At 42.2% G+C, this 26,888-nt stretch overlaps 1 protein-coding gene across 1 annotated transcript; it reads right to left on the bottom strand.

The window, feature by feature from the left end:
- Nucleotides 1-12,921: 12,921 nt before the first annotated feature.
- On the bottom strand, nucleotides 12,922-24,151 carry ccdc97 (coiled-coil domain containing 97). Its single transcript, XM_068018891.1, has 5 exons — nucleotides 23,990-24,151; nucleotides 22,746-23,303; nucleotides 17,265-17,510; nucleotides 16,055-16,184; nucleotides 12,922-14,712 (listed from the first exon to the last, which is right to left on the bottom strand). The coding sequence occupies exons 2-5, from the start codon at nucleotides 23,263-23,265 to the stop codon at nucleotides 14,592-14,594; spliced, it is 1,017 nt and encodes a 338-aa protein (XP_067874992.1). The 5' UTR covers nucleotides 23,266-23,303; nucleotides 23,990-24,151; the 3' UTR covers nucleotides 12,922-14,591.
- Between the last annotated feature and the right edge of the window lie 2,737 nt (nucleotides 24,152-26,888).

Raw genomic sequence — 26,888 nt, 5'->3', positions numbered from 1 at the left:
AAACCATGGAGCTTAAGAGGGCAATATAGCCATGGTAACGGAATCAATAGGGAGATTGAGAAATGTTAAGTGTGTTTTGCTGGCTCCATATTGTTATTTTGGTGTCACTTGTATCTTTTTTGATGTACTGTGATTTAGCGGTAGTATGCATAGAATGTAGAGATCAAAGGTAGGATTAGTATAAGGGTTGTGAGTGAACCACTGTATGCTGTATTCATACTGGATTGTGGAGTGTGATGTCTCATTAACGACCTGATTCTGCTGAAACTGAATGTGTGTGTACTCTGATGCTGGAAGTAACAAAATTAATTAGAACAAGTAAATAGTCAAAATGGATGGGACTCAGCTTAGTATCTTATCCAAAGAACAGCATCACAGGCAATGCAGCACTCCCTCATTACTATACTAGAACATTAACCTAAATTCTCCAGTCTTGGATTGGGGCTTGAATCTACAACCACCTTAATCAGAGGACTAAGTTCCAAACCTACTCGTATGAAAAGAAAATAATTCCAATCTTGGAAATCTAAAATAAAAGCAAAGTGCTAGAAATACAGAGGATCATTCAACATTTGGAAATACAAATGACATATTGCGATTTCAGGTACAGCCCCTTCATTAGAATTGTCTTTATGCAAAATTTAGCCCAACGTTTTGAATAATATGAGCAGCTGTGGGCATCTCTTGTACAATAATACTGCATTGGAGAGGGCAGGAAAGAGTGTGTTAAAAAAGCTGATTCCAAGGATCAGATGGTAGAATTGTCCATGCTTACACAACAGAAAAAAGTTAATGTACGAATTAGGAGCAGGAGTAGGCCACTCGGCCCCTCGAGCCTGCTCCGCCATTCAACAAGATCCTGGCTGATTTGATTGTAACCTCAACTCCACATTCCCGCCTACACCCGATAACCTTTCACCCCCTTGCTTATCAAGAATCTATCTATCTCTGCCTTAAAAATATTCAAAGACTCTGCTTCCACAGCCTTTTGAGGAAGAGAGTTCCAAAGACTCAGAGCCTTCTGAGAGAAAAAGTTTCTCCTCATCTCGGTCTTAAATGGGCGACCCCTTATTTTTAAACAGTGACCCATAGTTCGAGATGCTCCCACAAGAGGAAACATCCTTTCCACATCCACCCTGTCAAGACCCCTCAGAATCTTATATGTTTCAATCAAGTCACCTCTTACTCTTCTAAACTCCAGTGGATAAAAGCCTAGCCTGTCCAACATTTCCTCATAAGACAACCCACCCATTCCAGGTATTAGTCTAGTAAACCTTCTCTGAACTGCTTCCAATGCATTTACATCCTTCCTTAAATAAGAAGACCAGTACTGTACACAGTATTCCAGATGTGGTCTCACCAATGCCCTGTATAGCTGAAGCATAACCTCCCTACTTTTATATTCAATTCCCCTCACAATAAACAATAACATTCTATTAGCTTTCCTAATTACGTGCTGCACCTGCATACTAACCTTTTGCGATTCATGTACTAGGACAGCCAGATCCCTGCGCATCTCAGAGCTCTGCAATCTCTCACCATTTAGATAATACGCTTCTTTTTTATTTTTCCTGCCAAAATGGACAATTTCACATTTTCCCACATTATACTCCATTTGCCATATCTTTTCCCACTCACTTAACCTATCTTTATCACTTTGTAGCCTCCTTACGTCCTCTTCACAACTTACTTTTCTACCTATCTTTGTGTCATTAGCAGATTTAGCAACCATACCTTCGGTCCCTTCACCTAAGTCATTTATAAAAATTGTAAAAAGTTGAGGCCCCAGCACAGATCCCTGTGGCACACCACTCATTACATCTTGCCAACCAGAAAATGACCCATTTATGCCTGTTCTTTGTTTCCTGTTAGCTAGCCAATCTTCTATCCATGCCAATATGTTACCCCTTACACCATAAGCTTTTATTTTCCACAATAACCTTTGATGTGGCACCTTATCAAATGCCTTCTGGAAATCTAAGTACAGTACATCCACCGGTTCTCCTTTATCCACAGCACATGTTACTTCTTCAAAGAACTCCAATAAATTGGTAAAACATGATTTTCCTTTCACAAAACCATGTTGACTCTGTCTGATTACCTTGAATTCTTCTAACTGCCCTGTTATAACATCTTTAATAATAGCTTCTAACATTTTCCCTATGACTGATGTTAAGCTAACTGGCCTGTAGTTTCTTGCTTTTTGTCTCCCTCCCTTTTTGAATAAAGGAGTTACAATGGCTATTTTCCAATCTAATGAAACCTTCCCTGAATCTTTGGAGTTTTGGAAAATTTAAACCAACGCATCAATTATCTCACTAACCACTTCTTTTAACGCCCTAGGATGAAGTCCATCAGGACCTGGGGACTTGTCTGTCCACATCTCCAACAATTTGCTCAGTACCACTTCCCTGGTGATTGTGATTTTCTTGAGTTCCTCCCTCCCTTCCACTTCCTGATTTACAGCTATTTCTAGGATGTTACTTGTATTCTCTATGGTGAAGACCGATGCAACATACCTGTTCAATTTATCTGCCATCTCCTTATTTTCCCTTATTAATTCCCCAGACTCACTTTCTATAGAACCAATGCTCACTTTGTTAACTCTTTTCTTCTTTAAATATCTATAGAAACTCTTACTATCTGTTTTTATATTTTTAGCCCGCTTTCTCTCGTACTCTAACTTTTCCCTCCTTATTAATCTTTTGATCATTCTTTGTTGCTTTTTATATTCTGTCCAATCTTCTGGCCTGCCACCCATCTTTGCGCAATTCTATGCTTTTTCTTTAAGTTTGATACTATCTTTAACTTTTTTAGTTAACCACGGATGGTGGGTCCTCCCCTTGGAATTTTTCTTCCTCGTTGGAATGTATCTATTCTGTGTATTCTGAAATATCCCCTTAAATGTCTGCCACTGCATCATCACTATTGATCTATCCCTTACCCTACTTCACCAGTTCACTTTTGCTAGCTCTGCTTTCATGCCCTCATAATTGCCCTTATTTAAGTTTAAAATACTAGTCTTAGACCCACTTTTCTCTCCCTCAAACTGAATGTAAAATTCAATCATATTATGATCGCTGCTGCCTATGTGCACCTGCACTAGGAGGTCATTAATTACTCCTATCTCATTGCACAATGCCAGGTCTAGTATAGCCTGCTCTGTGGTTATCTCCAGAACATGCTGTTCTAAGAAACTATCCTGAAAACATTCCATGAACTCCTCATCTAGGCTACCTTTGCTCAGCTGATTTTTCCAGTCTATATGTTGTCATGCAGGCCCCCACCTGCCAAGAATGAGGCACACGTTATTTCGCCACATGAACATTAAAACTTAAAATTGCTGCTGGGAAGAAAAGAGGGTCAATCACAAGGAATTACCAGGCCCCTCACCAGAAAGACCTTTTTTACGTAGTAACAGACAGCACTTGGAATGGACAAAGGGGCCACTCCCTGCTCCAATTTAATCCACGATGGACTTTTGATTACCAGACGTTGAAGGTGGAGAGGCTAGCATTCCAGGTAAACTGCTAAGATGGCCGAATATACAAACAGACGTGGTCAGACGAGTTTAGTCACATGACTAACCGACTGTTGGAGTTTTTTTGAATTTGAACTTGCCACAGGGAATTTGAACTCAGAAAGCTGTTTGCTCCTGGACTGGAAAAAGACCTCTCGTGGTTGGCTTGTCGCTGCCTTTCTCCTGCCTGCTCATCTCTTTCTCACCAGCTTTTGAATGCATTGAAGACACAGAGAAAGTTTCCTACAGTGAACAAGGTTAAAGAAGAATGCTGGGCCCCAACGAAAAGCAAGAATTACCTACACAAGGACTACAGTGAGCTCGAAGCACAGTAACGAGAAACTTCTGATATTACCTCAGTCTTCTCTATTTTTTTCTTCTTTTCTGTCTCTATTTGCATGTGCGTATCATGTATACATGTTAGCGTGGGGCACAGCGTGTATCCATAGGTGTTAACCGAATTAGAGTTTAATTTTAAGATTTAATAAATTTCACTTTTCTTCTTTAAACTTAAGAAAGCTTGTTTATGCTCATTTCTTTGCCTTATAGTTGGAAAGTGGTGAACAAGGATTCACCAAAGGGGGAGCTCAAAACACAGTGTGTTTAAACAAAACCCTGTTACAAGAAGACCAGGTGAAGGCTGAAAGAGACCCTTAGACACCTTTCTCACCCGGTTGTAATAATGTAGATTAAAATCCCCCATGATTATTGCCGTACCTTTCTGACAAGCATCCATTATTTCTTCCTTTATACACCATCCTACCATGTGGTTAGTTAGGGGGCCTATGCACCATTCCCACAAACGACTTCTTGCCTTTATCATTTCTCATCTCGACCCAAACTGCTTCTACATCCTGGTTTCCTGAACTTAGGTCATCCCTCTCTATTGTGCTAATACCATCACTAATTAACAGACCCATACCTCCACCTTTTCCTAGCTACCTATCCTTCCTAAATGCCATGTACCCTTCAATATTTAGGTCCCAATCGATGTCATCCTGCATCCATGTCTCTGTAATGGCTATCAGATAGTACTTATTTATTTCTGTTTGTGCTATCAGATCATCTGTTTTGTTTTGAACTCTACGTGCATTCAGATACAGAGCCTTTAGTTTTGTCCTTTTATTATTTTTGTAACCTGTAGTCTTGTCTGCTGATTTACTCTTAGATTTGTACTCACTGTCCCTTCCTGTCACAATCTGTTTATCTTTTCCCATATTAATACCTTTCTCTCTTGCCTTGTCTTTACTCTTTGATTTACCGCATCTTCCCAAATTTGACCCCTTGCCCCCACTATTTAGTTTAAAACCCTCTCTACCTCCCGAGTTATGTGGCTCGCTAGAACACTGGTCTCAGCACAGTTCAGGTGTAGACTGTCCTAACAGTACAGCCCCCACTTTTCCCAGTACTGGTGCCAGTGCCCCATGAACCAGAACCCAGTTCTACCACACCAGTCTTTGAGCCACATATTCATTTCCCTGATCTTATTTGCCCTGCTCCAATTTGCATGTGGCTCTGATAATAATCCAGAGATTATTACCTTTGAGGTTCTGCTTCTTAATTTGGTGCCTAGCTCCTCACACTGACTATGCAGAACCTCTTTCCTTGTCCTGCCTATGTCGTTGGTACCTACATGGACCACGATGACTGGATCCTCCCCCTCCCACTGTAAGTTCCTCTGCAGTCCTGAGCAGATGTCTCAAACTCTGGCACGTATGTTCGTATGCAAGTTTGAACGACAGTCATGCACTACACGTACTGGAGTAGAGTTTCTGCCCAGTTACACGGTTTCTGCTTGGTGCAATTTGCCCAAAGTTGGTGCAACCTGAGCAAGAGATCGTGGATTGTTATGGACAAATTGCATTCAGAACAAATCAAGATTCCATGAACTTTTGCACCAGTTTTTAAAAAATCCTGTAATAAACCGGTCCCCCACACAAAACTAGCCATGCCCCTGAGGTGAATTAATCATAGAAACATAGAAAATAGGAGCAGGAGTAGGCCATTCGGCCCTTCGAGCCTGCTCCGCCATTCACTGTGATCATGGCTGATCATCCAACTCAATAGCCTGTTCCCGCTTTCGCCCCATATCCTTTGATCCCTTTAGACCCAAGAGCTATCTAACTTCTTCTTGAAAACATACAATGTTTTGGCCTCAGCTGCTTTCTGTGGTAGCGAATTCCACAGGCTCACCACTCTCTGGGTGAAGAAATTTCTCATCTCAGTTATGAAAGGTTTACCCCGTATCCTTAGACTATGACCCCCGGTTCTGGACTCCCCACCATCGGGAACATCCTTCCTGCATCTACCCTGTCAAGTCCTGTTAGAATTTTATAGGTTTCTAGGAGATGCCCCCTCACTCTTCTGAACTCCGGCGAATATAATCCTAACCGACTCAATCTCTCCTCATACATCAGTCCCACCATCCCAGGAATCAGTCTGGTAAACCTTCGCTGTGCTCCCTCTATAGCAAGAACATCCTTCCTCAGATAAGGAGACCAAAACTGGACACAATATTCCAGGTGTGGCCTCACCAAGGCCCTGTATAATTGCAGCACGACATCCCTGCTCCTGAACTTGAATCTTCTCGCTATGAAGGCCAACATACCATTTGCCTTTTTTCCCGCCTGTTGCACCTGCATGCTTACCTTCAGCAATTGCTGGACGAGAACACCCAGGTCTCGCTGCATATTCCCCTCTCTCAGTTTATAGCCGTTCAGATAATAATCTGCCTTCCTGTTTTTGCTACAAAAGTGGATAACCTCACATTTATCCACATTATACTGCATCTGCCATGCATTAGCCCACTCACTCAACTTGTCCAAATCACCCTGAAGCCTCTCTGCATCCTCCTCACAACTCACCCTCCCACCCAGTTTTGTGTCATCTGCAAATTTGGAGATGTTGCATTTAGTTCCCTCATCTAAATCATTAATGTATATTGTGAATAGCTGGGGTCCTAGCACTGATCCCTACTGTACCCCACTAGTCATTGCCTGCCATTCAGGAAAAGACCCATTTATCCCTACTCTTTGTTTCCTGTCTGCCAACCAATTTTCTATCCATCACAATACACTACCCCCAATCCCATGTGCTTTCATTTTACATGCTAATCTCTTATGTGGGACTTTGTCAAAAGCCTTCTGAAAGTCCAAATAAACCACATCCATTGGCTCCCCCTCATCAACTCTACTAGTTACATCCTCGAAGAATTCTAGTAGATTTGTCAAGCATGATTTCCCATTCATAAATCCATGTTGTCTCTGCCTGATTCTACCACTGTTCTCCAAGTGCTCTGCTATAAAGTCTTTGATAATGGACTCTAGAATTTTCCCCACTACCGACGTCAGGCTGACTGGTCTATAATTCCCTGCTTTCTCTCTACCTCCCTTTTTAAATAGTGGGGTTACATAAGCTACCCTCCAATCTGTAAGAACTGTTCCAGAGTCTAGAATCTTGGAAGATGACCACCAATGCATCCACTATTTCTAGGGCCACTTCCTTAAGTACTCTGGGATGCAGACCATCAGGCCCTGGGGAATTATCGGCCTTCAATCCCATCATTTTCCCCAACACCTTTTCTCTACTAATACTGATTTCTTTCAGTTCCTCTCTCTCACTAAGACCTGTGTTCCCCAACATTTCTGGTATGATATTTGTGTCCTCCTTTGTGAAGACAGAACCAAAGTATGCATTTAGTTGGTCATCCATTTCTTTATTCCCCATAATAAATTCCCCTGTTTCTGACTGTAAGGGACCTACATTTGTCTTCACCAATCTTTTTCTCTTCACATACCTTTAGAGATTTTTACAGTCAGTTTTTATGTTCCCCGCAAGCTTGCTCTCGTACTCTATTTTCCCCTTCTTAATCAATCCCTTGGTCCTCCTTTGCTGAATTCTAAACTGCTCCCAATCCTCAGGTCTGTTGTTTTTCCTGGCAAATGTATATGCCTCTTCCTTGGATCTAATGCTATCTCTAATTTCCCTTGTAAGCCATGGTTTGGCTACCTTTCCCGTTTTACTTTTGCGCCAGACAGGGATAAACAATTGCTGCAGTTCATCCATGCGCTCTTTAAATGTTTGCCATTGCCTATCCACTGTCATTCCTTTAAGTAATGTTTCCCAATCCGTCATGGCCAACTTGCGCCTCATACCTTCGTAGTTTCCTTTACTAAGATTAAGGACCCTTGTCTCAGAATCAACTACGTTACTCTCCATCTTGATGAAGAATTCTATCACATTATGGTTGCTCGTCCCCATGGGGTCTAGCTCCACTAGATTGTCAATTATTCTTCTCTCATTACACAATACTAGGATGGCCTGTTCTCTAGTTGGTTCCTCAACGTATTGGTCCAGAAAACCAACCCATATACACTCCAAGAATTCCTCCTCTACGGTATTGTGATTAATTTGATTTGCCCAATCTATATGCAGATTAAAATCACCCATAATTACAGATGTTCCTTTATTGCATGCATCTCTAATTTCCTGTTTAATGCCATTCCCAACATCACCACTACAGTTTGGGGGTCTATATACAACACCCACTAACATTTTTTGCCCCTTAGTGTTTCTCAGCTCTGCCCATACAGATTCCACGTCGTTTCTTTCCTCACTATTGCGTTAATTTCCTCTTTAACCAGCAATGCAACTCCTCTGCCTTTTGCTTTTTATCTGTCCTTCCTAAATACTGAATATCCCTGGATGTTAATTTCCCATCCCTGGTCAACTTGCAGCCATGTCTCCATAATCCCGACCATATCATACTTCTTTACATCTATTTGCACGATTAATTCATCCACTTTATTACAAATGCTCCGCACGTTAAGGCACAAAGTCTTAAGGCTTGTCTTTTTAACATTACTTGTCCCATTCCCACTATTTTTCACTGTGGCCCTGTTTGATTCTGGCCCTTGATTTCTATGCCTATCACTTTTCTTATTCCCCTTACTGTCTTTTGTTCTTGTCTTTGATCCCCTCTCCTCTGACTCCTTGCAAAGGTTCCCATCCCCCTGCCATTTTGGTTTAAACCCTCCCCAACCACTCTAGCAAATACTCCCCCTAGGACATCAGTCCCGATCCTGCCCAGGTGTAACTCGTCCAGTTTGTATTGGTCCCACCTCCCCCAGAACCCAATGCCCCAGGAATCTAAAACCCTCCCTCTCACACCATCTCTTCAGCCACATATTCATCTGATATATCCTGCTATTCTACTCTGACTAGCACGTGGCACTGGTAGTAATCCTGAGATCACTACCTTTGAGGTCCTACTTTTCAACTTACTTCCTAGCTCCCTATATTCTGCTTTTAGGACTTCATCCTTTTATTTACCTATGTCGTTTGTACCAATGTGTACCACGACCAATGGCGGTTCATCCTCTCCCTTCAGAATGTCCTGTAACCGCTCTGAGTCACCCGAGAGTTTCTGCTAATTGCACTCGTTTGTGTGCAATTGCGGCCTTTGCTTTGGAATGTAATTTTTTAATTTACTATGAAATTGACTACTGTACACCAATATAACTAGTGAATGGCTCTGTATATATTTAAATCATTTTCAGTCATATAAAATTGAATTACTCATAGGTGACTGATTAAAAATGGTTATTTTTTTGTAACAAACCCATTTTCATCTGCATTAATCAAGCTGCATCAAGTTACCATTCTTAAATGTATCAAGGAATATTTTTAAAGAAATGTTTTTTTGAGCTACGTCCAATTGCTCTGGTTCATGGCAGATTTTGCGTCTGGCACCATGCAAATGGGCATGAGCGGATACTCGCACAATAAACTTCTCAAAATGGGCGCAATTTGCACCCAAAGTGGAATCGAGTTAGCTATCTTTTGTTTATGTGGACAGATTTGGCGCCTTATTGCTAATTGGGTAACAGGATCTTGAAGTTGTTCTTCAGATGTTAATTCGAGACCTATTCTTGTGATTTATATTATATGTAGAATTTCAGAAGGCTGAGAGTGGAGCATGAGGCTGTGTAATGCACAACTGAGACAATGTCATACAATGTGTCTGTGTAGCTAGTTTGTGGAGTTATCCAAACTCAGAGAGAGACAGCAACACTATATCTTTTATACAAGGATAATTCCTGGATACAAAATTCCAATTTCAACTTCTGATGTTTAGATTTTGACTTCAATTTTTGGACAAACAATATAGAGTTCTATGACCCATTGTATTGGGTGTTTTTCTAAACTAGAAAACAAAATTTACCATCATTTGACAGGAAAAGATCTTTTTGAAAAGTGTACTTGTGCTGGGTTATAATCAGGTGCTACGTCTTTTCATGAAACAGCAGGTGTAATTGCAAGTGGAATCCCTCAAACATAATCAAATTCCAGGAATAAAATAAAAATTAAATTTGATTTATTTAGTACTATAAATCAGTTCTTTATTATTCATTCATAGGATGTGGGCGTCACTGGCAAAGTCAGCATTTATTGCCCTCGAGAAAGTGGTGAAAAGACAGCTTATTAACAATTGTGTAGCTTTCTAGGTCATTTAGAGGCTAATTAAAAGTCAACCAGATTGTGTGGTTCATATAGGCCAGACCAAGCAAGGACAGCAGATTTCCTCCTCTGAAAGAACATTAGTGAACCAGATCGGTTTTGATGACAATCCAGTAGTTATGGATCCTAGATTTTTGTTCCAGATTTATTTAACTGAATTTAGATTTCCCGGCTACCATGATGGGATTTGAACTCACTTCTTCAGATCATTATTCTAGGCCTCTTGATTACTAGTCCAGCAGCAGAACCACTATGTTACCATTCCCAATAATCAGTGGCCTGACCCATAGGGATTAGAAGCTCTTTGGTACGTTATGGGGAAGGCCATCAATTTTTCACATAACATGGATGGAATCATAGAACACAATCGCCAAAACACCCAGAAGAAATCTGCAATCCTACATAATAACAGAACTTGATTTTATTGCTGTTAATTAGTAGCGCTGGTTGTAATGTATACTTTTTAAAAAATCTTCCAGTGTTCTGTTACCAGGACAAAACAATGGGACATCATTTAGAAACATAGAAAAGTGTACGGCACAGAAGGAGGCCATTCGGCCCATCTTGTCTGTGCCGGCTGAAAAAAAGAGCTATCCAGTCAAATTCCACTTTCCAGCTCTTGGTTCGTAGCCTCGTAGGTTACGGCACTTCAACTGCATATCCAAGTTTTTTTTTCTGCACTTGAAGTGCCTCAGTACTAATCACAGATGATGCTGTTACACTTTCCAATCTGATACCACCGTTGATGGATATTGAATCTAAAATTTGCGCAGCCAAAATTGGAGACTCTCCATTCAGGCTGCAGTGGTCTATAAAATTGCTTTCAAATTCCCAAAATAAATATCTCAAAAAGAAAACAAGAGTTGGCTTTGGAGGAGTTGGAATGATTGCCTGCACATTCAGTAAAGCAGCTAATGGAAATTGCACTGGTCCAAAGTAAATGCAGAAAAGTACATGCAGGAAGACTGAGAAACTGCTGTTTTGGAAAGCTTTTTATTTTAATCTCTGTAAATTGGTACGTGTGTCAAATATTATCCCAGATTTATTCAACATGAGAGAAAAAAACCTTTCATTTTGTGAAGCTTTGCAGGATTCAGATATACTGGGCCCAATTTTAACTGTGCAAATTTTGAGGGAGTTAAAGTTTCGCTCATTACTGCCTCCCCTTTAAAAATAAACCTTTAGAAGTTTGTAAATAAGGAATTCCTGAGGGAAGTAATTTTAAGAAAATTGGAACTCCCCTTCTCTTCTGAAGGCGGCGAATGTTGCTGGGCTCTGGTTCCCCAGGAACTGGCTAAAGTGGACACTCTCCACCTGTGAGGCTAGGCAGCGAGTGTCAACAAGATATTCCACTGTGGGGGGCATCACAGTCAAGCCACATCCTGCCTTCATCTAACATTCACACACCCTCTGACTTTCCATCAGGGTCACTAGGTAGCAATTAGGAGCAGCAAACTAACTGATTTCCCCTTGCTCGCTCCCTCCTTCCAAACTCTTTCACTTAACAGTCATTGAGAGCACTCCAGTGTTAGAGCACAAAATAGATTTTGATGAGAAAGATCATTTGACCATTTAGTTCATTCACCAAGAAAAAAAAAATAGACCCTCATAACACCATCTGTTTCTTAAGTGATTCCAAGCTTGTACCTGCACTGTCCCAAGCCCAGAGCATGTGTTTCACACCCTGTGCAAAGAACATTCCACAATACACCATACCCTTGCCTTTCTTCAGTTTGAGCCTCTTGTCCTATGGTGTTGGGTTTAGTTAGTAATATTCTAGATTTATCTCTTTTGTACTGTTTTCTAACAAATCTCTATGAAGTCCCCCTGCATCCTCTCCCAACCCCCCGTTTACTCATCTCCTCTCAAGGGTGAAAGGCCCAAATTTAAAGTAACTTTGGAATTCAGGTGGAATCTTAAAAGTGACACATGATACAAAACATTAAGATCCAATCCTCAGTGTGACTGCTGTACAAATGAATTGGTGCAAAGAGAATCCACAGAAGGGAACTAAACTTTTTAACAGGAGTTTAAAAAGAAAAATCACTCTCAGGACTTGGGCATCGCTGGCAATACCCATCTCTCGCTGCCCTGAGGAAGTAGTGATGAGCCTAAGCCTCAAAGGTCAAAGTTTGATATAACAGAGGGGTAAAGTTTTCAAGATATTAAGGGTGACAAATAGGGTAGACAGAGAGAAACTGTTTCCACTAGTTGGGGAGTCTGGGACTGGGGGCACAGTCTAAAATTACAGCTGGACCTTTCAGGAGCGAAAGTTTGTAGAAGTTTGGAACTCTCTTCTACAAACAGCAATTAATGGTAGATCAATTGTTAATTTTAAATCTGAGATTGATAGCTTTTTGTGAACCAAAGATATTAACGGATATGGGGCAAAGGTGGGAATATGGAGTTAGGTCACAGATCAGCCACGATCTCACTGAATGGCAGATCAGGCTAAAGGGGCTAAATGGCCTGCTCCTGTTCCTATGGCTTCCTTGGCCACTTCAGACGGGCATTTAAGAGTCAACCATGTTGGTGTGGGACTGGAGTCACATACAGACCCAGACCTAGGTAAGGACGGCAGGTTCCTTCCCAAAAAGGATATCAGTGAAGCAGTTCGGTTTTTACGGCAATCTGACAGCATCAAACCAGTTTTTTTATTTTGAAATTTTACATTCAAATTCCTAAAACTTCCTTGGTGGGATTATGAACTCATGCTGTCTGGATTACTAGTCCAGTAACATAACCACGACACTACCATACCCTATCATTCACAGCTGGCTACCCCCGCCTCCAGATTACTATGCAAATAATCTCTAGTTACTAAAAGTAAGTAAGCAGATTTAGACAACACATAATCCCTTTTTGACTATCCAACAAGACTCTTTGTGCCACAGACTGGACTGTATTTTTAGTTTATACAACAGGGCAATCTTCACACACACACCCCCACTGTAAACAGTAATTAAAATGGGGAAAAATGCAACAGGATGAATAATAAAATGTAAAACATTTAATGAAAGACATTTGAATCCCTTAATCACCTTAATATGGTTTAAAAAGCTGGTTGATTACTAATGTTAATTCTGTGCAGCACACTGTTAATATGAAAGGAAAGGCAGGAAGTCTGAGATGAAAACTAAATCTGCTGGTAATGCCAGGTCAGTGAGTGTCTGAAAGAGATATGATAGTGTTTCAGATGAGAACCCAAATAATTAATGCCTTATCAAAATTCCCTCCTATTCCAGGGGCCTTGCAGCTCCATTGCCAACCAGATGAGGGTGAGCTACTTGTCTCCTCTGCCAATACGGTTTTGTATCCGTTCGCAAGGAGCAGCTGTGTGACACACTGTTCCTCATTTGGGGTAATAAGCTCTTCAGCTCCTTCCCACTTCACCCCAGCTGTGTATTAGAGACCAGGAATTTGCTACGGAAAGGGGCTGCAGTGGCTAACCTGAATTCGGCCACTCACGATACAGTGTGTTGGAGTATCACTGTGCCACGTCACTGCACTGTCCATCCATCATGGCTTGTTAGTAAGCGCACACTCAATATTGTTCTAAACCATGCGGACCAAAAGCCCCTGGGTTCAATCCTTACACTAAGCCTAGTTAGCAGACATCAGCTGGGTCAGCAATAGATCAGACTATGAAAAGAAGAAAAATACACCCAGGGTTTTCGACTCTGATCACCATCCAGTGATCCCTGCCGGAAACTGCACTTGCAAACTTAAGGTCAGGGCTCAGCTGTGCTGCTCCCCATTGCCAAGCAAACTGCGGACACTTTACCAGCTAGAAAGAATGGCCTCGGGTGAGATATCACAGGGCAACAGATACCCTGGCACTGTATCCCAACAAGAGCCAGTGCCTTCAGGAGAGGAATACGTGGACTTGTTTGTCTTTCTCCAGATTGTTTTTCTCTCATATTCTGAACCAAAACTGTAAGGGAACTGGCTTATAAAAGTTAATAAACTCAGTTGTGTCAGAAAGATGTTCTTGTTTCACAGTGTAAAACAAGCCAATATTATGATTACAAATGCTTTGAATCAAGACACCGTGTTGACGGGATCGTCTACTGTGGAGGGCTTCATATTTCAGGAGTGCCTTATCAAACATTCACATATGACAAACAGAGGGCACTCGAAAGCAACCAGGAATGGGAACAGCTGGTTGATTATAGCCCTCCCTCTCCAAGAGGTGTAGGGCCCAAATGATGAACACCAATCCTTCTTTCAGCTAACTCCTCATGGATCAGGAATGAAACATGGAAACTGGTGATGCAATTCATCACTGAGCTGTTTCATGTCCGTCAGCAGTTTCATCCTCTTTTGTACATTAAACTAAAAGAAATTTGAGTCCAGCACAACAGAAACCAAACAGTTATTAAGAATATGGGGAAGAGGAGAGATTAACGACTTCATGGTTTAGTGATACGATGTACACAAAACTATGTGGATCTTCTCTAACAGTCTCTAAAAAAACAAAGGCAGTTTGGAAATGTTGTAAAATCTAAAATTACAAAAAAAACCCACATAAATTGAAGAACGTTTAATCCCGTCATTCCCTGTCCATCTCCATATCTTCAATTTCCACTGGCTCCTCCTCGTCAAAGTATCGCTCCTCTTCATCACGACTCACGATGTCAAGGTTGTCAAAATCTGGGTTATCATCAACAGCACTGAAAGGAGAGTGGGTCTTAGAGTAAGTGTTAGCGGAGGTTTCCTATACAGAATTTGCTTTTTCTCCTCCCCTAAAACGCTGTGAATGCTGAGGTAAAGCCCTTTGCTCACTTGCCCAAATGGCTACTCCTCCTGCGTGAACCCGTACAGCGAATAATGACAAAAGTGGAAAGAAAGTACTTGCATTTATATAGCAACCTTGGGACGTCCCAAATACAGTCAATAAAGTACTTTTCACGTGTAGTCACTGTTGCAATGTAGGAAACGTGGCAGTCAAGTTGCGCACAGCAAGCTCCCACAGCAATGCGATAATTGTAAAATAATCTGTTTTCGTTATTGGTCCAGGGTTAAGTCCTAGGTACCCAGGGAGAACACCTCTGCTCTTCTTTGAATAGTTTCATGGCATCTCTTACATCCTCCAGAGAAAGCAAAAGGGGCCTCAGTTTAATGTCTCACCTCAAAAACAGGACTGCTGGCAGTGCAGCACACCCTCAGTATTGTACTGGAGCGTCAGCCTTGAACCCACAACCTTCTGGCTCAGAGGCCAGAGTGCTACCCACTGAGCCACAGCTGACACAGGGCACATTTAGCATAGAAACATCCCAAAGTGGTTCAGAGACATGAGGATGCCAAGCCAGTTTACCAAATTACACTGTTACTGGGGCAGTGATATGATAAACAGTTTCTTTTTGGTCAATCTAAAAGATTATTTTCAAGGTTCTAGACAAGAACAAAATCTGACAAGCATTTATCAAAAAAAAAAATGGACCGGAGTACATAGAGAAAGTGAATAATAATGTTTTTTTAAAAAAAAACATGAGGTCAGGGCCAGTCCTATAACGCTGGATATTATTTTATGGCACAGCCAACGTGGTAAATCAAGACTAGTGGTCAGCAGACAAAAAGTTCGCGTTTCAAAAACTCGCAGATGGTAGGAAAGAAGGAAGACTGAGGGAGATAAAGATTTTAACAGGGATAGAATGAGAATGTGAGGTGATGAACTGAATCATGGTACCAACAAGGAAGAGAAGCCGATAAAAGCAAAGTCGATGCATAGTGGGAACTAAGAGGGGAAATTTAGAGAAGTATTAATCATTGTGATTATCAACAGAGAGAGACAGAATAGTTATGGGAACGAAAAGCTGGAATCTAGAGGGATATTGTCAGGAAGGAGGAATGTGTTTGGATCAGGAGTTTGGTTTAAAACCCGAAAATTAATCAACATGGGAGTGGGGCTAATGGGATTGCTCTTTCAAAGAGCTGGCACAGACAGGAGGGGCCAAACAGCCTCCTCCTGTGCTGTGTGATTCTACTCTCTCTATGATTCTAAATGGTGCTCACCTGTAATCAAAGTCTCCGTCTTCCCCATCCAAGAAGCGCTGGTACATGCGGCTTACAAATTCCTCCCTCAGCATGGTCCTCTCATCATCACTGGGTACCCAGTCTGCAGTTTTAGACTCCGGGTTGTCATCTAGATGGAAACAGGTGCATCAGTGTCACAACACAAAACTCACATCCTTTTTAATTCCCTCATTACATGTGGGCGTCGCTGGCTAGGCCAGCATTTATTGCCCATCCTTAATTGCCCTTAATTGAGTAGCAATTAAGGTCACATCAGCCAGATCTGGTAAGGATTTCCTTCCCTAAAGGACATTGAATCACAAATTTACAGCAGGGAAGGAGGCCATTCGGCCCATCATATCTGCGGCAGCCGACAAGTAGCCATCCAGCCTATTCCCACTTTCCAGCTCTTCGTCTGTAACCTTGTAGGTTACGGCACTTCAAGTACACATACAAGTGTGTTATTTTACATGTTATGAGGGTTTCTGCCTCTACCATCCTTTCAGGCAGTGAGTTCCAGATCCCCACCACCCTCTGGGTGAAAAAAACTTCAATAAATCCCTCTAAATCTCCTTCCTCTTACACTCAATCTATGCCCCCTGGTTATGGATCCCTCAACCAATGGGAGTAGGGTCTTCCTATCCACTCTATCTAGACCCATCATAATTTTATACACTACAATTAGGTCTTCCCTCAACCTCCTCTGTCCCAAAGAGGACCAGAATCAGAAGGGTTTTTATGACACTCTGGTAGTTACATGGTCACCATTACTGGTACTAGCTTCTAATTCCGGATTTATTTGATTAATTGAATTTAAATTCCCCAGCTGCATTGGAGGAATTTGAACTCATGTCTCAGATCACTTGTCCAGTAACATAACCTCTATGCTACCGTTCCCTCAATTTGACCTCAGTATCCCCAAAGTAAGGAGTCAACATTCACATCGGGTTTGTTGCTCCTGGTAACTGTTCAATTAATACTCAATTAGGACAGAATCAGACTCTGCTGTGATGCCCCCCACCAACATTTAAATAGCCTGCCAATATTCACATCTGGACCTAAAACGTGATGACTTGCCTCTTGGGCATGGTACTATGATAACATAAGAGTACAAACTTCAGTAGAGGAGGGGAGAAAATATTAGTGAAAAAACAGCTTTCTAATGTTTAGTCTTGTTTTCACGGCCAATAACACAGAGATAGAAACAGACCTTCCTCCTCATCTTCCTCTTCCTCCTCCACGCAGGCATCCTCCCTTTCCTGTTGCCACTGGAGCCTTTCCTGCACAATCTTTTCTTGATAAGTGCTCATCAGCAGGTCAGACAAACACATCGCACTGCTCAGGTTTTTGCTGTTCTCAGCCAATAGCTCCTCCTCCGTCATGTACTGTCTAATATACTGCTCGTAAAGCAGAGGATCTCGAGTCCGCATCTGCTCGTCGCTGAAATACTCCCCGTCTATAGGGAAAGACGAAAGGATTACATTAGCGAAGGCATCTATCGGTGCATTCTCCAGAGAATGGAGCACAAAGTCCAGGCTGACACACACAGTGCCAATACTGAGGGAGTGCTGCGCTATCGGAGGTGCCGTCTTTCGGATAAGACATTAAACCAAGGTTCTGTCTGCCCTCTTAGGTGGACATAAATGACCCGTGGCACTACTCCGAAGAGCAGGGGAGTTCTCGTCAGAGTCCTGGCTAATATTTATCACTAGAATAGATTATCTGATCATTTATCGCCTTGCTGTTTGCAGGACCGGGCTACGCGCAAATTGGCTGCTGTATTTCCAACATTCCAGAAGTATTTCATTGGCTGTAAAGCACTTTGGGACATCCTATGGTCATGAAAGTCACTATAGAAATACAAGTTATTTTATTCAAGAGACAAAAACTAATTCTGAATTGTAAGGAATGCTGCAAAACTATTGGAAAACCCATGTTTAAACCTCAATTTGGGCTGAGATAAACATTTGAATTTCCTGTGAATCCTACGAAAGTAAAGAGAAGTTACGTTTATCTAAGCATGATAGCATAGGGAAGGTCCAAATAATTGGGTAAAGCTCATTTTTACTGGTCAAATATTCACTGTCATAGCCCACACATAAACAATGGTCAAGTAAATACTGTACTGAAGGGTTGTTGGCTTTACTATAAGGGTATTCCAATACTTTCAAGAAAGGAGGATAGAATATATGGTTTTTTTTTTATTATTCATTCATGGGATGTGGGCGTCACTGCCTAGGCCAGCATTTATTGCCCATCCCTAATTGCCCTCGAGAAGGTGGTGGTGAGCTGCCTTCTTGAACTGCTGCAGTCCATTTGGGGTAGGTATATCCACAGTGCTGTGAGGAAGGGAGTTCTAGGATTTTGACCCAGCGACAGTGATATAATTCCAAGTCAGGATGGTGTGTGACTTGGAGGGGAACTTGCAGGTGGTGGTGTTCCCATGCATTTGCTGCCCTTGTCCTTCTAGTTGGTAGAGGTCGCGGGTTTGGAAGGTGCTGTTGAAAGAGCCTTGGTGCATTGCTGCAGTGCATCTTGCAGATGGTACACACTGCTGCCACTCTGCGCCGGTGGTGGAGGGAGTGAATGTTTTCAGTACTATTGCCGGAATATTGTCAGAGCCCATAGCCTTTGCAGTATCCATTGCCTTCAGTCGTTTATTGATATTTTGGGGAGTGAATTGAATTGGCTGAAGTCTGGCATCTGTGATGCTGGGGACTTCAGGAGGAGGCCGAGATTAGATTAGATTAGAGATACAGCACTGAAACAGGCCCTTCGGCCCACCGAGTCTGTGCCGACCGTCAACCACCCATTTATACTAATCCTACACTAATCCCATATTCCTTCCAAACATCCCCACCTGTCCCTATATTTCCCTACCACCTACCTATACTAGTGACAATTTATAATGGCCAATTTACCTACCAACCTGCAAGTCTTTTGGCTTGTGGGAGGAAACCGGAGCACCCGGAGAAAACCCACGCAGACACAGGGAGAACTTGCAAACTCCACACAGGCAGTACCCAGAATCGAACCCGGGTCCTTGCAGCTGTGAGGCTGCAGTGCTAACCACTGCGCCACTGTGCAGATGGATCATCAACCCGGCACTTCTGGCTGAAGATTGCTGCAAATGCTTCAGCCTTATCTTTCGCACTGATGTGCTGGGCTTCCCATTGAGGATGGGGATATTTGTGGAGCCACCTCTTCCAGTTAGTTGTTTAATTGTCCACCACCATTCACGGCTGGATGTGGCAGGACCACAGAGCTTAGATCTGATCCGTTGGTTATGGGACCACTTAGCTCTGTCTATCGCATGCTGCTTACATAGTTTGGCACACAGATAGTCCTGTGTTGTAGCTTCACCAGGTTGACACCTCATTTTGAGGTATGTTTGGTGCTGCTCCTGGCATGCAGTCTTGCACTCTTCATTGAACCAGGGTTGGTCTCCTGGCTTGATGGTAATGGTAGAGAGGGGAATATGCCGGGCCATGAGGTTACAGATTGTGGTTGAGTACAATTCTGCTGCTGCTGATGGCCCACAGCACCTCATGGATGCCCAGTTTTGCATTGCTAGATCTGTTCGAAATCTATCCCATTTAGCACGGTGGTCGTGCCACACAACACGAAGGAGGGTATCCTCAATTTGAAGGCGGGACTTTGTCTCCACAAGGACTGTGCGGTGGTCATTCCTACCAATACTGTCATAGACAGATGTATCTGCAGCAGGCAGATTGGTGAGGACGAGGTCAAGTATGTTTACCCCTCTTGTTGGTTCCCTCACCACCTGCCGCAGACCCAGTCTAGCAGCTATGTCCTTTAGGACTCGGCCAGCTCGGTCAGTAGTGGTGCTACCAAGACACTCTTGGTGATGGACATTGAAATCCCCCACCCAGAGTACATTCTGTGCCCTCACCACCCTCGGTGCTTCATCCAAGTGCTTTTCAACATGGAGGAGTACTGACTCATCAGCTGAGGGAGGGCAGTAGGTGGTAATCAACAGGAGGTTTCCTTGCCCATGTTTGATATGATGCCATGAGACTTCAAGGGGTCCGGACGCGATGTTGAGGACACCCAGGGCAACTCCCTCCCTACTGTATACCACTGTGCCACCACCTCTGCTGGGTATATCCTGCCGGGGATGGTTATGGCTGTGTCTGGGACATTGTCTGTCAGGTATGATTCTGTGAGTATGACTATGTCAGGCTGTTGCTTGACTAGTCTGTGGGACAGCTCTCCCAACTTTGGCACAAGCCCCCAGATTTTAATAAGGAGGACTTTGCAGGGTCGACAGGGCTGGGTTTGCCGTTGTCGTTTCCAGTGCCTAGGTCGATGCCGGGTGGTCCGTCTGGTTTCATTTATTTTTATTGACTTCGTAGCGGTTAGATACAACTGAGTGGCTTGCTAGGCCATTTCAGAGGGCACGTAAGAGTCAACCACATTGCTGTGGGTCTGGAGTCACATGTAGGCCAGACCAGGTAAGGACAGCAGATTTCCTTACCTAAAGGACATTCATGAACCAGGCGGGTTTTTACAATTGACAATGGTTTCATGGCCATCATTATCCAGATAATCTCTTTTGTTTTAGAGCCGACAAACATAACGGGCCAGATGAGCCCCGTCTGTACTGTAAATTTCTTGCATTTTTAAATGTAAAAGGGAAAAAGCTGCTGCAGTTATTCCTTTAGGCAAAACAAGGAAAATTGTCTATTTCTCCTTCAGCAATTAGCTACAAACATGGGTCAAGAAGGGGGAATAAAAACAGAAAATGCTGGAAACACTCAGCAGGTTTTTGCATCATCTATGTTCAGAGAAACAGTTAATGTTTCAGGTCGGTGACCAGGAAAGGGGAAAATAGACCATTGCCCATCCAAAAGAACAAATTGAGAGGAGAAATGTTAATCTACTTTTTCTTTTGCTCTGGAATTTATTTATTTTTTTTTTAAAAAGGGCAACATGATTAGAAAATGAGAGTGCAACAAAATTGGGAATGTCTGGAGCAAACGTAAACAGAGGGGGTCACGAGTGGGTTCCAACGGGTGTGAAGATAAAGATAGATAGATTAAATAAATTAGTCTATTTATAAATCGCTGTGAAACAGGAGGTGAGGTGAAGCAGTGGGTTATAACATCCAACAACCTGGTTTCGATTCCAGCTGAGAGAATGAGATGAATATCTCCCTTTTTCTGTTTACAACAAAGATGTAAATCAAATGAATCGGAGAAAGAATTTAATCTCAGTTCCTACTGGATACAAATCTGCAGCCATAAAACTAACAATTATCTGATACAAAACTAGCAAGCTCACTCAAGGAGCCTGGTGGAGTTGAGAAATACTGCTGAGATATATTAGAGGGAGCTTCGATTTATATTGTACCAGGAAGTGCTTGATGTTGACACTGGATACAAAATAAAGAGAGGAAACCATTGCATTCCTAGGAAATGGATAAGCACATAAATTCATCAAAAATTATATTACAATGGGCTCGGAGGAGGGAAATAATGCTAAAAAATGTCAATATTTATGGAATCTTGGCATGAAAGTATACAGGCAATAATATTCAATTCATGTGGTACTCACTGGTGTATATGGAATTAACAGGGATGTGGTGAGATTGATGATTTTTGTGTTTTAAGTGTCCTTGCTCAACATATATCAGTTATGTCCTTGTCTTCACTTCTTCCACATTTCTTGGTGAGGATTTTTGAAGAAACACCAGGGCTTGTGACACCAGCAAAAAGCCAGGGTTTGGCTTCGAACTACTGTCATAAATTACTAAGTTTTTGGAAATTTAGTTTAGAGATACAGCACTGAAACAGGCCCTTCGGCCCACCGAGTCTGTGCCGACCATCAACCACCCATTTATACTAATCTTACATTAATCCCATATTCCCTACCACATCCCCACCGTTCTCCTACCACCTACCTACACTAGGGGCAATTTACAGTGGCCAATTTACCTATCAACCTGCAAGTCTTTGGCTGTGGGAGGAAACCGGAGCACCCGGCGAAAACCCACGCAGTTCACAGGGAGAACTTGCAAACTCCACGCAGGCACTACCCAGAATTGAACCCAGGTCGCTGGAACTGTGAGGCTGCGGTGCTAACCACTGCGCCAGCATTCTGTGCCTGAAATGGCAATCTGGGGTTGATGCCCATGATCCACCATATGGCAAGTTTCCTATCTTTCCCAAACCATCAGGGGTAGAGACACAAAAGGTGCCAATCAGTTTATGGCATTTGTTGATCACAACCACAGCTGGAGTTGGACCTCATATCCAATGGCTAGGGAAGAGGATACTCCTAGGGGCAATATCAAGGGATCTATGCTGGAAAGTAAAAGTATACTATTATTGGGTTAGGATAAACTTATTTTAATGGGCCAACAGAATGCCTTTTAGGGCATCGTTAATATAAGAAAGTGAAACGCAGTCCAATCAAACTAAAAGCTCAACAAACGTAAAAAATGTTCCAACGAATGCAAAGGGAACCTTCCCAACTAAATCATAATGTTATCAGTGTTTTTAAGATTGCACTCAGGTGTGATGCCTTCCATGGTTGAATTACTCCTCGATTCTCACTGTCTAGTGTGAGAAATATTGTTGGGGAAATACAGGAGGGACTAACAGCACCAGCAAGAGGCAGCACCTTCCTAAAAATAGGTAAAAAAAAAAAACACCTTTTTACACATCACCTTTAATCAGCTGCTGCAGGGCCGCATACCTCTTGTTGCGAACATTTGTTCGGGCAGCTTTCTTCATTGAAAACTTTTTAATTTCATTACTGTAAAAAGTAACTTCATAGTTGCCAGCCAAATGATTGAAACAGACCAGATGCTCTTCTCTGATGATTTTGTGAAAACGTTCCAGGAACACCACCGGCTTACACCAGAAAAGATCCTTGATGATGTCCAGCTTCTGGTCATACACAAGATCAGGCTCGTCCTTCTGCTGGCTCTTGATCTGAGCCTTGCTACTGGCAATTGTATGAAACATGCTGTTTAGCGAAGCATCCATGGCATCTTCTTGCTGGTCAGAAAGCTCCTCCAAAAATTCGGCTGCGTCTGCAATCTCCCCTGGGGAAGCAACAGCAGTGGGCTGATTCTGTTGCTCAACCTCAATGAGGGTGGCAGAACCCTCACTGGAAATTATGAGGATCTCCTCCATCTGTGCATTGGCTTCCTGAGTGACAGCATCTGGTGGAGGATCACTCATGGTTGGAGCAATTTCCAAGAAATCTTGTGTTTGTGAGCCTATGAATAATATAATTTTCCTATTAATTATGCTGTTTACTATAACAAGTGTAAAAAAAAAATGACAGCCCAACTGCGGGAGGAGATTCGTTCCTGGATTAAAAATGGAAAGTGCTAGAAATGCAGAGCAGGCCCAAGTCCAATGCAAGACACATAGACGCTCACAGCACAGCAGGAGGCTTATCTGATGGCCAGAGCGATCCCAACTTCAGGACAGGAATTCTATCTTAAATGAAATCATAAACTTTCTCTTTCAGACATTGACTGCCCTGTTGCACTTTTAAAAAAAAAAATCAGATTTCTAGCATTCCATATTTTCTGTATATTTTTAATGGAGTTGCTCTCAGTCTCACGTTTTCCAATTCTATAAATCTCACTCCTAACATTCCTAAGAGCTAATATAAACACACACATACTAGAATTATTAGACTTTGACTGTGATCTCACTGTCTATTTCAAATTAGATGTTCCAGGCTCCTGCTGATTATTTTTGGTGGTGGGGAAAGAGAAAGGATTTGTTTTGTGCAATAACCTGACTGGAAATCATTTCCACAAAACCTGGGAATTCTGAATTAACTGGAATTGGGGGTTAAATCCCAGGCCTGGGAGTTGAGGCTGTGAAGGCCTCAGCGACCTGAACCACCCCTCCCCCTCCTCCAGCCAATCGATATTATTCTATGTTTTACCTTCCACCCTTTTCAGTCTTTCCCGTCCATCGCCTCACATTTTACCCGCGGCCGCCTCCGTCTCCGTTTTTTATCCACCAAGATTTTGTCGAGTAACTCAAAACTTTTACAACCCGGAACCCAATAAAACGACGGACCAATTCCGCCCCTCAACAGGGTCCGATTTCGGGGAAACTAATCCCGGTTCTAAAGTTCCACCCTGTCAACTGCCCAGGAGAACATTAAACGAAACCTCTATTATTAATGATAATTTATAACATATAATTGGTTCATATATGACTTTCAAATTAACAGGCAAATTATTGGGGACAAATAGAATTTCGCATTTTCGTTGCATTTTGTGTTTAACAGATCTATATTTTTGAGCCAGATATTTTTGGTACAAAATAGCTCAAACTCACCAGCTGTCGATGCAGATTTTTATTTTGTGCGGAATAAAAGAGTTTATATCCTCCAGCGAGATTAATATAACCTCAAACTGCAGGGGCATTTCACTCAAACCATCCCGCAACACTCAGGCACGTGACCTGATAGAGCAAAATATTATGATTTTAGAATCATAGAATGATTACAGGAGGCCATTCACTCCATCGTGTTGTGCTGGCTCTCTGTAACAGCACCTCAGCTAGTCCCACTCCCCTGGCATTTCCCCAAAGCCCTGCAATTTCCTTCTCTTCAAATAATTATCCAATACCCTTTTGAAAGCTATGATTAAATCTGCCTAAAGTGTGTTGCCCACAGTCTTAGGTAGTGCATTCCAGATCCTAATCACTCGCTACATAAGACGGCTTTCCTCATGTCGCCTTTGATTCATTTGCATTTCACCTTAATTTGATGTCCTCTGGTTCTCAACCCGTCTGCCATTGGAAACAGTTTCTCCATATCTGCTCTGTCCAGCCCCCTCATGATTTTGAACACCTCTATCAAATCTCCTCTCAGCCTTCTCTTCTCTAAAGCTTCTCCAATCTATCCTCATAACTGAAGTCCCTCATCCCGGAAGCCTTTCTTGTAAATCTTTTCTGCACCCTCTCTTATGCTTTTACATCCTTCCTAAAGTGTGTAGCCTAGATTTGGACACAATACTCCAGTTGAGGACAAACCAGTGTTCTACAAATGTTCACTACAACCTCCTTGCTTTTGCAATTTTTGCCCCTATTTATAAAACCCAGGATGCCTTCTGCTTTATTAACCACTTTCTTAACCTGCCCTGCCACCTTCAACAATTTGTGTACATATACCTCCAGCAGCCATTTTAGAATTGTATCCTTTATTTTATATTGCTTCTCCTTATTCTACCTCCCAAAATGAATCACTTCACACTTCTCTGCACTAAATTTCATCTGCCATGTGTCCACCAGTCTATGACCTCTTGAAGTCTATCTCTGCCCTCCTCAAAGTTCACAATACTTCTAAGTTTTGTGTCATCCTCAAATTTTAAAATTTGTCCTGCACACTCAAGTCTAGGTCATTAATAGATATCAAGCAAAGCAATTACAATCCCTGGGGGAATCCTACTATGTAGCAGTCATTCCTCCAGTCCGAAAAACAATCGTTCAGCACTATTCTCTGTTTCCTGTCACTCAACCAACTTCGTATCCGTGCTGCCACTGTCCCTTTTATTTTATGGACTTTAGCTTTGCTGACAAGCTTGTTACATGCCACTTTATCAAATGCCTTTTGGAAGTCCATGTACACCACATCAATCATATTACCTTCATCAACCTTCTCTGTTACCTCATTAAACATCTGAAGCAAGTTAGTTAAACATGATTTGCCCTTAACAAATCCGTGCTGACTTTCCTTAATTAATCCATATTTGACCAAGTGACTGTTAATTTTGTCCTGGATTATCATTTCTAAAAGCTTTCCTACAACTGTGGTTGAACTGACTGACCTGTAGTTGCTGGGTTTATCCTTGCATCCTTTTTTGAACAAGGGTGTAACATTTGTAATTCTCCAGTGCTCTGTCACCACCCCTGTATCTAAGGAGGATTGGAAAATTATGGCCAGTGCCTGTGCAATTTCCAACTTTACTTCCCTCATTATCCTCGGATGCATTTGATCCGATCCACAGAGTCATAGAGTCATTTATGGCACAGAAGGAGGCCATTCAGTCCATCGATTGCATGCCAGTAACTGTCACTGATCCTGGTGACTTATCAACTTTAAGTACAACCGGCCTAACACCTCCTGTTTATCAATTTTAATCCCAACCAGTATCTCAAATGCCTCCCCTTTCACTTTGACTTGGGCAGCATCTTCTTCCTTGACAGATGCAAAGTACACATTTTGCCTTCTACCTTCATGTGTAAATCCTCTTTTCCGTCCCTAATTAATCCTACTTCTCCTTTTACCACCTTATTATTTTTTACATCTATAGAGGATATTTGGATTCCCTTTCATGTTAGCTGCCTGTCTCTTCTCACATTCTCTCTTTTCTTCTCATTCATTTTTCACTTCCCTCTAAACTCCCTATATTCAGCCTAGATCTCACTTGAATAGTCAATCTGACATCTGTAATAGGCACCCCTTTTCTGCTTCATCTTACTCTCTACCTCTTTCATTATCCAGGGAGCTCTACCTTTGTTTGTCCTACCTTCCGCCTCATGGGAATGTAACTTGAATGCACCTGAACCATCTCCTCTTCAAAGGCAGCACCTTGTTCTGTTACAGTTTTGCCTGCCTAGCTTTGATTCCAATTTACCTGGGACAGATCCATTCTCACCCCTTTGAAATTGCCCCTCTCCCAATTAATTATTTTTACTCTGGATTGCTCCTCATCCTTTTCCATAAACCTGTCCTAAACACCGTCTTCTAAATGTTCCCCAACTGATACTTGATCCACTTGGTCCACCTCATTCCCTAGAACTAGATTCTGCAATGCCTTCTTCCTTGTTGG

The sequence above is a fragment of the Heterodontus francisci genome, chromosome 40 (genome assembly GCF_036365525.1).
Source record: "Heterodontus francisci isolate sHetFra1 chromosome 40, sHetFra1.hap1, whole genome shotgun sequence".
NCBI classification, from domain to species: domain Eukaryota; kingdom Metazoa; phylum Chordata; class Chondrichthyes; order Heterodontiformes; family Heterodontidae; genus Heterodontus; species Heterodontus francisci.
This window is presented reverse-complemented; position numbering and strand designations above follow the sequence as displayed.

Excerpts from the sequence above, each read along its gene's own strand:
- ccdc97 (XM_068018891.1), bottom strand. The coding sequence starts at position 23,265 with ATGAGTGATCCTCCACCAGATGCTGTCACTCAGGAAGCCAATGCACAG. Across the intron at positions 17,511-22,745 it reads CCTGCAGCAGCTGATTAAAG|ACGGGGAGTATTTCAGCGAC; the intron begins GTGATGTGTAAA and ends CTTTCCCTATAG. Across the intron at positions 16,185-17,264 it reads AGAGGAAGATGAGGAGGAAG|ATGACAACCCGGAGTCTAAA; the intron begins GTCTGTTTCTAT and ends GTTTCCATCTAG.